This window comes from Dipodomys spectabilis, unplaced genomic scaffold, assembly GCF_019054845.1.
Source record: "Dipodomys spectabilis isolate Male_0828 unplaced genomic scaffold, ASM1905484v1 ptg000140l, whole genome shotgun sequence".
NCBI classification, from domain to species: domain Eukaryota; kingdom Metazoa; phylum Chordata; class Mammalia; order Rodentia; family Heteromyidae; genus Dipodomys; species Dipodomys spectabilis.
The window spans coordinates 27,695,512-27,712,394 of NW_024870817.1; the positions used below are offsets into that span (position 1 = coordinate 27,695,512).

Consider the following 16,883-nt stretch of genomic DNA (forward strand, 5'->3'; position numbering starts at 1 on the left):
TATCCCAGACTGGCTTTAAGCTGTGATCCTCAGATCAAAACCTGAGTGCCTAGGATTATTACAAATGTGTGCCTTTTTATTGTGATTTAAAGGGAGGAATTTTCCTGTGTCTTTCAGCTTAATATTTGATTTCAAAGGTCATTGTCTTGGATTTATCTAATCTTGAGTAAATGTAATCTATATGCTTTGGTGAAACTCCTAAGAAAAAATTTAATCTTTTCTATAAACGAGGTTGTCTCTTGTTGTAACGATGAGGCTCTTTTATAACTCAACTGAGGAATTTGGTGAAATGTTTTATTACTATATCAGTTTCTAATTTTACTGTCCTTTATTGTTTCCTCAACTCAACTATAAAAAATGAAAAGAAGTAAAAATAAAGAAAATTAATGTCAACCATAATCATATCATGAAGAACCTTTTAACATTAGGTAGTATTAGCTACTGGGAAGGATCAAGGTTTGAGCCCTCTCTTGTAGGAAAGTCATCTAGACCAACCTCCTCTCCTAAAATTGGTATTAACATGCATAGGGAGATTTTGCTTATTTTTATTTATGTTTATTTATTCACTTATTTAGTACTGGGCCTGGGGCTTAAACTCAGCCTGGGTACTGTCCCCGAGGTTTTATGCTCAGGCTAATGTTCTACCACTTGAGTTACAGTTCCACGTCTAGCTTTTTGGTAGGTAACTAGAGATAAGAGTGTACTGGACTTTCCTGCCTAGGCTGGCTTCAAACCTCGATATGCAGATTTCAACATCTTGAGTAGCTAGGATTATAGGTGTGAGCTACTGGTGCCTGGTTTAGCGTCATTTAATAATATAAAGTATTTCTCCAAATATTTTTCCTGAGATGATTTTTAGTGAGCAGCACATAATTATTTTAATAGAAGAAATTCAGCCTGGATGTGGTAAAACTGGTCTAAAATACTGGCTATCCAGAAAATGGAGATAGGAAGGTTGGAGGTTTGAGGCCAGCCTCTTGCAAAATTGCAGAACCCTATCCAAAACAAATGAGAACAAAAAGGACCATGAGCCTAGACTAATAAGTGGTAGAATGTAAAATGCCAAGTTTCACCCCAGTTTTCCCCTGTTCTCCCTAAAATGGGGCAGGACCAGATAAATCACCGATTTGCCCACTTGTTACACATAAACCCAGAGTGTCTGACTTTTCATTTAACTAAAATAAGCCCCCAAATCTTTATGATTCCTCATCCCTGAAAACATAGTCATCCTGAGGTTGAACACTTACTTTGCAATTTTGTACTGTCCAGCAGAGCTAGCAGAGTAAGCCTAAAGGAAATGGTTGACAAGCATTTCTTGCTCTAATAGAATTTAGAAGACAGGAAAAAAGCACTAGCTATAGGTTTAGTCATTAACCTAAACTCAAAACTAAAAACATTGTCAGTGCTCACCTAATCTAAACATCCCATTTCATTTGAGCATGTTAGTAAGAAGGGTTTGTATTTTGTCATAATGTATGAAGGAATGGTTAGCCAATGGTCATTAAATAGGGTCAGGCACTGGTGGTTCACACCTATAGTCCTGACTACTCAGGGGGATTGAGATTTGAGCCATCCCTGGTAGGAAAGTCTGTGAAAATCCTATCTCTAGGATTACCCATCAAAAAAGCTGGAGGTAGATGTATGGTTCAAGAGGTAGAGTGCCAGCCTTGAGCAAAAAAGTGAAGCAAGAGTGTGCAGCCCTGAGTTCAGTTATTAGAAAATTTATTACTAAGCCCAGCAATTCCTGAACAGTGGTTGGCTTGCAGCCACATATTATTGATTGTATGGGTGATTGTACAAGGCAAGGTGTGTACGCCCGTGTGTCCTGTTGGAATGGACAGTGTCTTTGATGGAAAGAAGAGCAGCCAAAGGTTATTCACTCTTCACTCTGTCCCAAACTGCAGTTTTGTTGGATGTAAGATGATCATGAACCTTTAATGCCCTTTTATAAAGGACTTTTGTTGTTTGCATCTAGGGTGCTCACTTCATCCAGTTGTGTTGCCAAAGAAATACTCCTCTGCTGTTCCTTCAGAACATCACTGGTGAGGAATAGTTCATTCAGCTTGGTTACGTTTACTCTGGGAAGGTTCTATTCAATATACTTTCTACTAGGCTCTCTTTAAGGGTCAACCTTTTTTTTGGTCAGTGATGGGGCTTGAACTCAGGGCCTGGGCACTGTCTATGACCTCTTTTACTTAAGGCTATATCACTCTACCACGCTGAAGCACAGCATCACTTCCAGTTGTTGAGTGATTAATTGAAGATACGAGTCTCATGGGGACTTTTCTGCCCTGGCTGGCTTCCTGAGTAGCTAGGATTACAGGTATGAGCCACTGGTGCCCAGCTCAAGGGTCAACATTTTACTTCATGAATACTTTATTTTTTGAGGGGATGATCCATTCTTTCACTATTTTGGAAGGAAGGTGGTTTTCATATAGGGGCTTATTATGAACCTAGGCTTGCACAGAACATGTGATCTTTCATCAGCCTCCAGATGCAGGAATTATAGTAGTATATACCATACCCATTAAAATTACCTTTTTTTTTTTTGGTCAGTCATGGGCTTGAACTCTGGGCTTGGGCACTGGCCCTGCACTCTTCAGCTCAAGACAAGTGCTCTACCGCTTGAGCCACAGCGCCACTTCCAGTTTTCTAGTGGTTTATTGGAGATAAGAGTCTCACGGACTTTCCTGCCTGGGCTGGCTTTGAACCATGATCCTCAGATCTCAATCTTCTGAGTAGCTAAGATTACAGGTGTGAGCCACCAGCACCTGGCTTATCCATATATTTTTTTTTCAATTCAAGCAGTTTCTCAGTTTTGTGCATCACAAACACAGGCAAAAGAAGTGCCATCCCTGGAGACCTGGGAGCAAAAGAAGAAGCAGGAAGCCTGGCTTGGGTTTCTAAGGTGAAGAGGAGCCGAAGTCACAGTTTTAGCAGAGCTAGAGCTCAAAGAAGTAGAAGAGTCCTCTAATTATAATGAGAAAAAATTTAACTTTGCTATTGAGTCTGGTAGGAACTCCTAGTACCCAGTGAAACAATCTTTATTTCATCAAAGTTTTAAAGCATGCTGCAGCCTTCTGCAGATATAGATAGACAGATAGATAGATAGATAGATAGATAGATAGATAGATAGATAGATAGATAGATTTAGAGATAGATAAATAGATAATATTTTTATTTATTTTTGTCGGTTGTGGGGGTTGAACTTTGGGCCTGGGTGCTGTCCCTCAGCTCTTCAGCTCAAGGCTAGCACTCTACCACTTGAGCCACAATCCACTTCTGTTTTTCTGAGTGGTTTATTAGAGATAAGAGTCTCATGGTCTTTCCTGCCAGGGCTGGCTTTGAAATGCCATCCTCAGAAGATTTCAGCCTCCTGAGTAGCTAGGATTACAGTCGTGAGCCACCACGCCTGGCTGCAGTAATATTTTAAACTAAGTCATTGGAGACTGGAGACCTCCCAATCTGCATACTCACAGTCCTTTCTCCTAGCTAGCCATGTCACATGGCTACCAAGCTGCTGCTTTGGAAAGGTTTCTTGACAACAGATTGCCTTTTTGTTGGACAAAGTTTTAGTGTGCATCCTAATTACCTGTTGTAAGGAAATTTGAAAAGTGGTGAGAGAAAAATCTTATTTTACCTGTTAAATCACACTTTTAGGAGTGTACTAAACATAGGTGTTTTGTTAGGGTGAGAGACCAGTAATTAGTTTCAGCCAAGGTGATGTACTGTGGTGCTGATTTCTGCACATACATTTCATCACCTGGGCCTTTATTTCTGTCCAGGATTCATGGTCGGGAAAGAGTATGAAGCTGAAGGAATTGCCAAGGATGGGGCCAAGATGGTGGCTGCTGTGGCTTGTGCCAAAGTGCCTAAGATCACTGTCATCATTGGGGGATCCTATGGGGCTGGAAACTATGGGATGTGCGGCAGAGCATATAGGTGAGTGATTGTCATGATTTCCTCTGAAAGAAAAGTTTCAAGGATTATTATAAATGTCCAGTTTATATCAGGCTTGAGGTATAGAATGGCATTCATAAATCTTGATTGATTATATCCTAATTTATGTCATCTCTAGGATGAAATTAAGGGCTAGGAAAGGTGGCTCAGTGGTAGAGCGCTTGCCTTGCATTCTTGAGGCCCTGGGTTTGATTCCTCAGCACCACATAAGCAGAAAAAGCCAGATGTGCTGTAACTCAAGTGGTAGAGCACTCGCCTTGAGCTGAAGAGTTGAGGGATAGCACCCAGGTCCAGAGTTCAGGCCCCACGACTGACAAAAAAAAGAATGAAATTAAATTTAATGCCAGTGGTACTTTTTGGAAACAATTTAAAAGGAGAACTAGGAAGTTTTGATAATGAAAATCCTCCACATGAAACTTGTGTGATGCAATCAAGATCTTGCATTGATCTCTTGGACTAGAAAAGAAAATTGAAATGCAACCAATCCAGTGAAGCAGTGTAAGCATAAGGTAGAAGAATCACTAAAACCTGGGTGCTAGTGCCTCATACCTATAATCCTATCTAGTTAGGAGGCTGATATCTGAGGATCAAAGTTTGAAGCCAGCTAGTCAGGTAGCATAAAGACACATGACCGCTGGGCACTGGTGGCTCACCACGCCTGTAATCCTAGCTACTCAGGAGACTGAGATCTGAGGATCGCGGTTCAAAGCCAGCCCGGGCAGGAGAGACCGTGAGACTCCTATCTCCAATAAACCACCAGAAAACCGGAAGTGGCGCTGTAGCTCAAGTGGTAGAGCGCTCGCCTTGAGCTGAAGAGCTGAAGGACAGCGCCCAGGCCCAGAGTTCAAGCCCCACGACCAACAAAAAAAAAAAAAAAGACACATATGACCAGTTAGGAGCCAGAAACAAGATAGCTACAGACAATAGCATTAAAAAATATTTTTTCTTTTAAATTATTAAGTAGTTGTACACAGAGGTTTCAGTTCAACATGTTAATTTATGAGTACAGTGCATCCTGATCAGTGTTATCTCTTCTCTGCACACCCATCTATCCTTCTGTTTTCATTTTTGTTGTTACTGGGGCTTGAAGTTCAGGACCTTGAGTTCTTACTCTGCTTTGTTGCTCATGGCTTGAGCTCTGCCACTTGAGCTACACCTTCACTTTGACTTTTTTCTGGTTAATTGAACATAAAACTCTCCTGGATTTGTCTGCTTAGGCTGGTTGATGACAGCCTTCTGAGTAACTGGGTTTATAGGCATGAGCCACCAACACCCAGGCAGATAATGGCATGATATTATGAATGTTTTTTTTTTTTTTTTACTTATATTTTTTTATTGTGAAAATACTGTACAGAGGGGTTACAATTACATGGGCAAGATAATGAATACATTTCTTACCAAACATTGTAGCCTCCTCATTGTTCCCCCCCTCCCCCCCCCCTCCCCCGCTATGAATACTTTTATAATGGAGAGCCTAATTATATCCTCATCTTCAGCCATTGGACTGTATTGGGCTCTAGGCATCGGTTGTTTTTGTTTGTTTTTTGCCTTTAGTAGCACTGGGGTTTGAACTTGGTCACCTTGATTACTAGGCAGGTGCTCTCACACTTAAGCCATATCCTAGCCTTAGACCAAGATTCTCTTACCTTTGCTCGCTATATAACTGGGGTTATAAGCATGCACTATCACACTCAGCTCCACTTTTTTTGTTTTGTTTTGTTTTGGTTCATTGTCACTGTTGCCTTTTTTTTTTTTTTTTCCTACTATTGAGCCTGCGTGCTGTCTCTTTAGCTTTTTTGCTCAAGACTGGCATTCTACCACTTTAGCCAGCTTTTTGCTGGTTAATTGGAGATAAAAGTCTTATGGGCTTTCCTTCCTTGCTGGCTTTGCACCATAGTCCTCAGATCTCAGTCTCCTGAGTAGCTAGGATTACTGGCATGCTGGTAGCATCTGCTTTGCTTTTTTTTCAAGGCTCTCAGATAATTATACCATGTAGCTAGAAGAACAGTTGCTAAATTAACAGGCAAATAGGGCCTCTGAAAGAGCTCGATGGGTATTGGATTAATTATTCTTTCTTTTCTCCCAGCCCAAGATTTCTGTACATGTGGCCAAATGCTCGTATCTCAGTGATGGGAGGAGAGCAAGCAGCCACTGTGTTAGCCACAGTAACAAGGGACAAAAAAGCCCGGGAGGGGAAGCAGGTAGGTGACATTTTTTTTTTCCCTCTGTGTTTGGCCTTCACAGTGAATCCATGGAGCAGAGCACCTAGCCTCATTCTGTTGTTACCACAGGGTTATGCTGACCTGAAGCTGTCTGAGCATTCAGGTTCACCCATGCATCTTCTCTTCCTTTTTTCAAGCCATTGCATTTGATTTACCTTTGGTCATTTATAAATTTTTTAAAACTGTCTAGGTGAGTGCCTGAGGCTTAAAGATGTTTCATTCTTAGTCATTTGCAGTTAGTGAGATTCAAATGAATCCAATACTTCTTTTTATAGCTGAAAGTATGAGAATTTTATTTTCTCCATTTTGCTTTTAGATCGTCAGTAAGAATCCCATGAGTAGGAGGGCTCAGTCATCTACTGCAAATTGAATCCCATTACAGTCTGAAAGAATAAGTAAAGAAAATTAGAAAGGGCAGTGGAAACTATATGCAAGGCAACTTAGTAAGCAGCTGCTTTTTATGTGGATATTTTTTGTTTGTCCTGGTTAGAAATTCTTGTGAGATTTGCATTTTTGTTAATAACTTTTAACCTTTTCAAGTTAGTACCAAGCCTTAAAATGATTACTGTGTGCTCCTAAAGTGGGCATCATGTGGAAGAGGCCCTTCCTCTCCAGGCTTTGAGCTGGCATCAGGGTCATGAGATTTTTAATGCTGGGCTTGTGATGATGGGATGATACAAAAGCCATCTTGAAACCATGTCTTGAAATCCCAATTATGTTTGCCAAGAGGGCTTAAATTGAGGTTGTAGATCCATCTGTATCAGTCATTATCAATGCATATGTATGTGTCCAGGTGGGTGGGCCCAAGATGGGGACATGTAGTAGAGGTATGGAGTTGAATAGATGGGATATGAAGTTCTATCTGATACTTTGAAATCATCACTTAAGCTCTGTGAAGCCTAGAACTACTAAGCAGTAGCTCTTTGATAAATTTTCATGTGATATGCAGATATAGGTACCACTTACTCCTTTTATATGTGAAAGGTAAGTAGAATTGTTCTCCCTCCATATTCTTGGTCTATAAAATGCTGTTTAAGTTTGTATATAAAACAGGATTAAGATTCACTTGAAATAAATAATTTGCTTCTGGGAAGTGGTGCTGTGGCTCAAGCGGCAGCGCTCGCCTTGAGATGAAGAGCACAGGGACAGTGCCCAAGCCCAGAGTTCAAGCCCCACGACCAAAAAAAAAAAAATTGCTTCTGGTGTGGAATTTCTTTTTTAAAGTTTTGTTTTGTTTTGGATTTTGTTTTTCTTGAGATAAGGTCTTATGTAGCCCAGGCTATACTTGAATTAATAATTCTCTGCTTCTGCTTCCCCAATTTTGGCATCACAGACATGTACCACCATGTTAGCTGGAATTTGTTTTCGTTTTCGTTTTTGCAGTTCTGGGCAGGGCCTGTTGCATGTTAGGTAAGTTCTATACCCACAACCAAAATGAAAATATTTTTCAAGATTTCTATATTCAAGATTACTATAGATTTTTAATACTGAATTATCACTTGATCCTCATAATGCTAATAGGAAAGCCATTAATATGTGTGTATGCACACATGTGTACCTGCCACCTGCCAGTCTTAGGGCTTGAACTACTCAGGTCCTGGGTACTATCCCTTAGATTTTTTGTTAAGGCTGGTGCTCTTGCACTTGACTTACAGCTCCACTTCCAGCTTGTTGGAGTTAAGAGTTTCACAGATATTTCTGCCAGGGCTGGGTCAAACCACAATCCTCAGATGATAGCCTTCTGAGTAGTTAGGATTATAGATATGAGCTTCCAGTCCTCAGCCAAAGGCCACTCATTTTTAATAAAGGAAAAAAATATCTATGCTACCTAGGAAACTGATTATAGTTTTGTCTATTTTGGATGAAAATCTTCTACTTTACCTTTCTTGTGGGAAGTATTTTTCTATTATTATATTTAAGTAGATGTACAAAGGATTTTCCATTTAACAAACGAGTTTATAAATACAATGCATCATAATCATTGTCATCCCTTAACACTCTTCTTAGTTTTGTAGTACATACATTGAATTATTATTATTGTTATTAGTTATGGGGCTTGAACTCAGGGTCTGGGCACTGTCCCTGAGCTCTTTTGCTTAAGGCTAGCACCCTACCACTTTGAGCCACAGCTCCACTTCTTGTTTTCTGGTGGTTAATTGGAGTAAAGAGTCTCAAGGACTTTCCTGCCCAGGCTGGTTTTGAACCATGATCCTCAGATCTCAGCTTCCTGAGTAGGTAGGATTATAGGCATGAGCCACCAGTGCCTGGCTTACATTAAATTCTTTATTCACTTTCCTCTTGACCCCACCCTACCCCTTTCAAGTACGAACTTCTTAGTGTTTATTTTGTTGAATTTTGCCTTTGCCTTTCTACGTAGTTATACAATTTGAGTTCTCCCTTGAATCTACCATCTTAAGCAGAGGCTGCTAAGTTTAATGTGGCTCTTTGGTTATATTCTATAACTCACTTCCATTATTGTTCCATGCTGGAATATGATATGTAATACCCTTAATTTTTACTTTCAGTGACCTCAGGACATTGTCTTTAATAATGGACTTGTAAAAATGTGCTACTTTGAAGCTTAGGCTCAGTCAGATTATGTATATCAGCAACACTTGAAATCTTTTCATATTATGTGAATGTTAGTAGTACTAATCTTTTTTTTTTTTCCTTCAGTACTGAGGTTTGAACTCAAGGCCATATGCTTGCTAAGTAATTCTCTGCTGAGCCACAACTCCAGCCAGTTGTGGTGTTCATTCTTATTCATGAAATCTTTTTTGTGGTTACCTAAGTGCTTTCAGTTGTTCCAGTAAAGCTGATTTACTCATGTTCTCTTTCAGTTCTCCAGTGCTGAAGAAGCAAACCTAAAAGAGCCTATCATTAAGAGATTTGAAGAGGAAGGAAACCCTTATTATTCTAGTGCCAGGTAGGAACCAGAGCATCACTCACTCTACATTGGGAATTTTGGCATTCAAATGGGCAGTTTTACAGAGACCTGAGCAGCTGGCATGGTTGACCTTTATAGAAATATAAAAATTGTGTCTGGCTAGGTGTGATGACAGACACCTGAAATCCCAACCATAGGAGGCCGAGGCAGGGGGATCATGAGTTTGAAGCCAGCATGACCTACATAGTGAAACTCTTTCTCCAAAAATCAAGATGTCTTGACAAACTTTATATTGTTAGACAACAGTTAACTAGCTACCTTTCCTCCCAGTTTTTCAGGGTTATAGATCTATCACCATAGTCTGATTTTACCTGTCCCCCCTTTCCCCTCCCACCAAACCCATCTCTGGCTGTAGTTGTAGAGTGCTAGAGTCCATTCCTGGACCCTGTGATCTGTAATCAGAGGTGAGCCATGCCAGGAACTAGGAATAAGAATGAATGGCTATAATCAAGAACTCTAATAACAACAGATGTTGGAGCGGGGACAGAAGGGAACCCTACTGCATTGTTGGTGGGAGTGTAAACTTGTTCAACCACTTTGGAAAGTAGTCTGGAGGTTCCTCAAAAGACTCCACATAGAGCTCCCCTATGACCCAACAATCCCACTTTTGGGTATTTACCCGAATGATCACAAACAAGACCATACTAAAGCTACCAGAACAACTATGTTTATTGCAGCATTATTTACCATAGCTAAGATGCCCCTCAGTAGATGAATGGATCAAGAAGATGTGGTATATATACACAATGGAATTCTATGACTCCATCAGAAAGAATGACATTGCCCCATTTGTTAGGAAATGGAAAGACTTGGAAAAAATTATATTAGTGAAGTAAGCCAGGCCCAAAGAAACATAGGTCCCATGGTTTCCCTTATTTGCAATTACTAGTATATGTCTGAGACAAGCAGAAACAGTCAGATAAGTTGATGTTAGGCGAAATGAACCCCAAGATAAGGACTCAAATGGTTTTTCTTTCTTGCTATTGTTTCTAACATTTATAAGATGATTTCTTTGTTGCTTTGTATGTCCCTCCCCAACGGTATAACCCCTGTTTTCCCTGTATTTGATGTTGGTAGAATTTGTGGAGGGGAAGGGAAAAAACAAATAGTTTAAATAAGGGTACAGGTAGACCCATTGCAACAATGAGGTATACAAGATGTTAGAAAAACGGTCTTTATAACTTTGGCGCCATGTGGGGCGGGGGGGGGGGGGGGTGGGTGGAGATGGATGGGAAGAGATGGGAAGGGAAAACAAGGGAAGAAACAACAATGCTTGATAAGAAATGTACTCATTGTCTTGCTCATGTAATTGTAACCCCTCTGTATGATATTTTCACAATTAAAAAAAATTAAAAACTCAAATCAGATGCAGAAAAAAAGAATGATAGTCTTGATTGTGCCCCCCTTTTTTTTTTTTTGGGTCCGGTCATGGGGCCTGAACTCTGGGCCTGGGCGCTGTCCCTCAGCTCTTCAGCTCAAGGCTAGCACTCTACCACTTGAGCCACAGCGCCATTCCCGGCTTTTTTCTTATGTGGTGCTGAGGAATCGAACCCAGGGCCTCAGGCATGCAAGGCAAGCGCTCTACCACAGAGCCACCTTCCCAGCCCCTGTGCCCCTTTTTTAATTTAGTTTTTTTTTTTTTTTTGCTAAAAATGTAGATTCCTGTCATGCAGCTCTGATTATTTTGTTGCTATACCATTTTAAGCCTGAGATTGAACACATATTGGCACTTGGCTAATAGGGTGCTCCAACTGTTGGAAGGTGACACTGTTCACAGTCAGGGTCTCTGTGTGGTTCAGCTAATCACCTCTTACACCACTGCAGCTGTTATTGTTTGTTTTCTATTCCACATAATGAGGTGATAAATCACTCCTGCCTGTCCCTGCCCCAGCTGGAGACTTGCTGGTATGTGCTTTCAGATCTTTTTCCCCCACAATTTCAGTGTTCTGCATTTGGAAGACAAACCTAAGCTTCCTATCTTTGATCTTATGGTCACGATGAAAAAAAAAAGTTTTTTAAATTAGGATATGCTATGATTTATACCATTTACTGGTGAGGGCAAACTGGAAAGAAGGGAGAAAAGAAAATCCAGAGTTAGAGTTAATTTTACTTAATTAATACCTATTTGGGTTGTACCTCTCTTGGCACTGGGGAAGAGAGACTAGCATACTGATTTTCAACATCATCCTTAATTTGAGTTCAAATAGTAACAGCTGGAATTTTTGTTTAAAGCCTGTTTGTCTTCTTGCTGACTGTATTTTTCAGATTTATAGGTATATTTATTTTGTAGGTATATTTATATAGGTGTATTTATATTTAATATTTATAGACATAGGTTCATTTAATTGAGAATAAAAAATTTTAAATCTTTAACTTGAGAAATAGACATATTCCTCATTTTGCTATTACACCACAGGTTTATATAGTGGGCAACAGAAGGAAAGAAGTAATAGAAAGCAACATGAGACTTTATTATATTTTTTGATGGTCATGGGGCTTGAACTCAGGGCCTGGGCACTGTCTCTGAACTCTTTGGACAAGGCTAGTGCTTTACTACATTGAGCCACAGGTCCACTTCCAGTTTTCTGGTAATTAATTGGAAATAAGAGTCTCAGGGGCTTTCCTTCCCAGGCTGGCTTTGAACCATACTTCTCAGATCTCAGCCTCCTGAGTAGCTAGGGTTACAGGCATGAGCTACTGGTGCCCAGCTTTTAAAAAACATATAAAGTTGATGTACAGAAGAATTGCAGTTATATAAGTTAATGAGTACATTTTCTGTTTGGACAGTGTTACCCCTTCATCTCTCCCAGTTTTTTCCTACCATCCCTCCCACAAATTGTGTAATTCATTTTCAACATAGTATCTAGTCACATGAGACTTTAAGGTGAAATATAAACTATGCATTATAAGCTTACCATGTTTTTTCATATAAGGATTGACAGAAATACTCAGATATAATTGAAATATAGAGCATCAATTACTAAGTGTGGTAGGTGCACACCTGTAACCTTAGCTCCCAGGAGGCTGAAATAGTTTGAAGCCAGTCTGGACTATATAATGAGACCCGGTCTCAAGAAACAAAAAGAGAAAAATGGGACTATCTTGTGGGAGCAGTTAATTTTTTGTTCTGGATAAAGTAAGTCATCTATTGAGAAAGATTGCATCCTTTGTTTTCATTCTAAAATTACTGGGCTGGGAAGGTGGCTCAGTGGTAGAGGTGCTTGCCTTGCTTGCATGATGCCCTGGGTTCAATTTCTCAATACCACATAAACAGATAAAGCCGGAAGTGGAGCTATGGCTCAAGTGGTAGAGTGCTAGCCTTGAGCTGAAGAGCTGAGGGACAGGGCCCAGACCCAGAGTTCAGGCCCCATGACTGGCAAAAAATAAATAAATAAAATCAAATAAAATAGCTTTACTGGATTACATGCAAGGTAGGAATGCAAATGGCCAAGACATACTTATCTTTGGAAATAAATATTGTAATATGGAAAAGTTCTCTATTAATTTACAGGTACAAATTCTATTGAGACATTTGGTGGCCTGGAGATAACACCTTTGGTTTAGGAGGCCATCTTTGGTTTAGTAAATCTTACCTTACTAGCAGTTCCCTGGCTTGTTTGGGCATGACATGGTAGATCTGACTTCAGGAAAGTTGATTGTCACCTGTGGCTGGTGTTTTTGTTTTTGCAGCCCAGGGTCTTGTCCTGTAAGGCAAGTTATCTATCACTGGGCCACATGTCACATAGGTAACATGTCACCCACATGTTATCTATGTCACCAGGTGCTTCTGCTCATTTGTTATTATATTTGATATGACCCTCTAGCCCAGACACCATTAACCAACCCTTCATCATTATGTTGCTGCAGACTGCAGGCTTCAGTGCGTCATGTAATCGATTCATCTTGATACAGGTTGTAAGCATGCTTTACCTTATATTGGCCATTGATACTTTAAGGTCCCTGTTATGGAAGTTTTATGAGCAGAGAGTTGATTGCTGCCTGTTGATGTAAGAAGGTTTAAAATTAATGTGCAAGTGTTGGAAGCAGACTGCTTGAAGAAAACAAAACTGCCACCTGTGATGGATGGAAGAAGTGATATGTCTCCTTCATTGTTCTCTATAAATTTGAGCTTGCCAATGAAAAGCAAACTAAAGTTTCTGCTTAAAACTTTCTTCTGAAAGTGGTTTAAGGTTGCTTATTTCCTGATGTAACAAAAAACAAAAGGCTCTATTTAAAGGTATTTAAGTTCTTATGAAATATATTGAAGCCTATTTAGTAATTTTCCAGTTTGCTATGTGTTTGGGAGAATATAAGGGTATGCCATTGCCAGGGAAGGTTCTGGTCTAAGATTGTAACACTGTGGGGTGTTCCCTGCCTCCAAATTAATAATCTCATTAGGTATGTTTGCAGGAGCAGAAAGAAACAGAAAAAAATTTCCTGAAATAAGTAGAAATGTTTTTATTTTTATTTTTATTGATTTATTTATTTTTGGGTCCGGTCATGGGGCCTGAACTCTGGGCCTGGGCGCTGTCCCTCAGCTCTTCAGCTCAAGGCTAGAGCTCTACCACTTGAAGTAGAAATGTTTTTAAACAAGGGATTACTTTGAGATTCTTGTAGTAAGTAGTTCTTAAGGCTTTATGGCCTGGGATGAAAGTCGCATTATTTTTCTCTGTTCTTCCTTTCTCTTGAGCATGATTTCTATTAGAACATTCTAGCACTGAGGTATTAATTGGTAGAGCCACATGTTACCTGAAGTAAACCCTTGTTGTCATTGCTGGTAATGGAGTGTATAAATGGTGGTAGTTTGGTGGTAAGTTCCTAGTAACCTATTTTTCATTCTTTTGGCAGGCTGTGGGATGATGGCATTATTGATCCAGTGGATACTAGACTGGTCCTGGGTCTCAGTATTAGTGCAGCCCTCAACGCACCGATCCAGAAGACTGACTTTGGAATCATGAGAATGTAACCATATTATAAAATGTGTTCTGTGGAACAGGTGCCAAATATTTAAACCACATTTTTTTGCCTTAAAATTTTAAATCTTTAAATAAGTGGCTGTTACACTAATTTTTTCTTAGTGCAATTTTCTTTTTGAAACTTGTTATATAGCCCAGACCATACTGGCCTGGAACTGGCTATGTAGCTCAGGTTGGCCTCAAACATGGAGTATGCCTGTCTGTGCCTCCAGAATGCTGGAATTATCTCCTGTGCCACCATTCTGGCTGTATTGTGCCTCTTTTTCTTAGCCCAGGAGTTGGGAGGAAAGAGGCCCAGGGCCTAGTACATGATAGGTGAGCACTTTACCAGGGCCTAGTAGGTGATAAGCATGCACTTTACCATTTGATTGATATCTTCTGCTGCATTGTATTTCCTCTAAGACTGGCACTCTACTACTGGACTGACAGCTTCACTTCTCAGCTTTTTGCTGGCTAAGTAGAGATGTGTCTCATGGACTTCCTTGCTTGGGCTGGCTTTGAACCATGATCCTTAGATCTCAGTTTTTGAGTAGCTAGGATTACAGTAGGCAAGAGCCATTGGTGCTTGGCTTGAATTGTACTCTTATACCTTTAAAGAAATGGTTGAAGAAGTGGCACTGTGGCTCAAAGTGGTAGAGTGCTAACCTTGAGTGAAAAAGCTCAGGGATAGCTCCCAGGCCCTGAGTTCAAGCCCCATAACTGAAAAGAAAAATCACTGAGGTTATTTTTTTTGGTGGGCATCAGTTCCTCTCTTTTAAAGTCCTTAGAAAATTTTTCTGGGTTGATTCCATATGGAAAGTGGGGAACTGATGCCCACCAAAAAAATGGCTCAGTTTTACCACCCATGGAATGAAGAAAATAATTTGTAATTATCCTTTCTGTTCCACAAACAATATGAAAAGTTCTCTGAGTATTCTAGGATTACTGAGATTTTAAATTTAAAGTTGTGTTTCCACTAAATGTTTTGTTGATTATACTTGGTGATATTTCATCACACTTTTTAGAGAGCATCTGTTACCTTTCCTTTTTTCTTATCTCCTTTTTTCTTACATTTCTTTTCTTCTGATAGTAGGTAGACTCCTTATTGTCTGCACTATGGGCTCTCTTTACCCATTCTCTTCTTACCTTGCCTTTTCCTGGCTTGAGGGCCGTGTTGCTGGAACCAATGAGTTCCCTAACCTTCCAAATGTAACTGTAGCATTCTAGTTGATTGAACATACCTTAGGTTTTATGGCTTAACACTCTAGGTTTTCTACCAGTTTCCCAGGCCATTATGTTAGATTCCTTTGGATGCTCTTCCTCCCCTATTAGAAACGCCAACAATTTGCTGTTTCTCAATGGACTAGGTTCCTATGACAGCACTGCCATACTTTAGTTCTGGTACCATGTTCAGCATTCTCTCTCTCTCCCTCTCTCTTTTTTTTAACCTCTCATTTAGTGAGCAGGTTGAAATTACTTAAATATGAACACATTCTAATTCTAAATGCTTTTATCTTTTCAAAGGTGTAAACAAGACTATTGTTAAAAACATAATTTCAAGGAAAGTTTAACCATCAGTAAACTTGGCAGGAAGATTCTTACAGGCATTGAGTCTGAAAGTGAAAGACCCAGAGACATGGAATTTATAAATACATAGAAGATTTGCAAATACAATTTAAATTCTTGACCTAACACATAAATTATACATTTTTTACTAATTTGCTGGTCAACCCACACTAACTGTACAAATTAATGGGAGTTACAACATTAATCATTGTGCATGATCAATGCTCTAGGGTAGTGAAAAACCCATGACTGTCCTCCCTGCTCCCACCACCTTTTCTTGTCCCTACTAATCAATCCCCTTCTACTTGTTACGTTACCAGTTTTGTCATATTTCACATATGGCCAGCTTGTGATACTTGACTTTCTTAGTCTAGTTTATTTTGCTTATTGCCATGATATCCTCCAGTTCCAACTAGTTTCCTGCAAATGACAAGATAACTCTTAATGACTGAGTAATAGTCCATTGCAGACACATATTGTACTTCATTTATACATTCATCTGGTGGTGGTTACCTGCAATGTTTCTATATTTTGCCTGCCATGGGCATGCAAGTATCTCTTGATGCTGACATCCTTTCCCTCTGATAGGACTCAGGAGTGGGATGGTTGGAACATAGGATATACTTGTATTTTAAAACCTTTAATACATACATTTACTATCTGTCTTCTAACCAATTTACCTTTCGTATGTAAAAATTGTAAAACTGATAGGATCTGAGGCACATTGGTTATTGATTACGTTGTCAGAAAAGGAAACTTCTCCCTCCTTAGGACACAATTGTTGCCTTAAAACTTCAGGTGCTACCTGGCACCAATTGTGGACCCCTGAAATCTTAGCTACTCTCAGGCAGCTGAGATCAAAGGATCAAGGTAGACAAATCTGAGAGACCCATCTCCAGTTAACTACCAAAAAGCTAGAAGTGGAGCTGTTGCTGAAGTGATTGAGCACCAGCTGGTAGTGAAAAAAACCTAGGGAGTTCAAAGCCTTGAGTTTAAGCCCAGCCACTGGCACACAGAACAACAACAACTTTAGGTGTTTGCTTTTTTTTCAGTAAGCAAGCCGCAGAGGTAAAATATTTCTCTAGCATTGAATTGCCATGTATCTTCTGAGAGGTGAAGAACATAAAAAGGATTTCTAAGTAATTGGATAACTCTCATCCCATTGCTCTCTCACATTCTTCTCATATATCATTTTTCATCAGTCAGCATTTGCTTATATGTGTTGTTAAAATA

General features: G+C 39.8%; 1 protein-coding gene across 1 annotated transcript in view; it reads left to right on the top strand.

Moving 5' to 3' along the window:
• The window catches only part of Mccc2 (methylcrotonyl-CoA carboxylase subunit 2), a 58,062-nt gene extending 43,866 nt beyond the window's left edge, over window positions 1-14,196 (top strand). The window contains exons 13-17 of the mRNA XM_042690811.1: window positions 1,976-2,042; window positions 3,786-3,942; window positions 6,047-6,161; window positions 9,023-9,108; window positions 13,978-14,196. Coding sequence (XP_042546745.1) covers window positions 1,976-2,042; window positions 3,786-3,942; window positions 6,047-6,161; window positions 9,023-9,108; window positions 13,978-14,095 — 543 coding nt within the window. The 3' untranslated portion in view covers window positions 14,096-14,196. The remainder of the gene's footprint in view (window positions 1-1,975; window positions 2,043-3,785; window positions 3,943-6,046; window positions 6,162-9,022; window positions 9,109-13,977) is intronic.
• The last annotated feature ends 2,687 nt before the right edge of the window (window positions 14,197-16,883 follow it).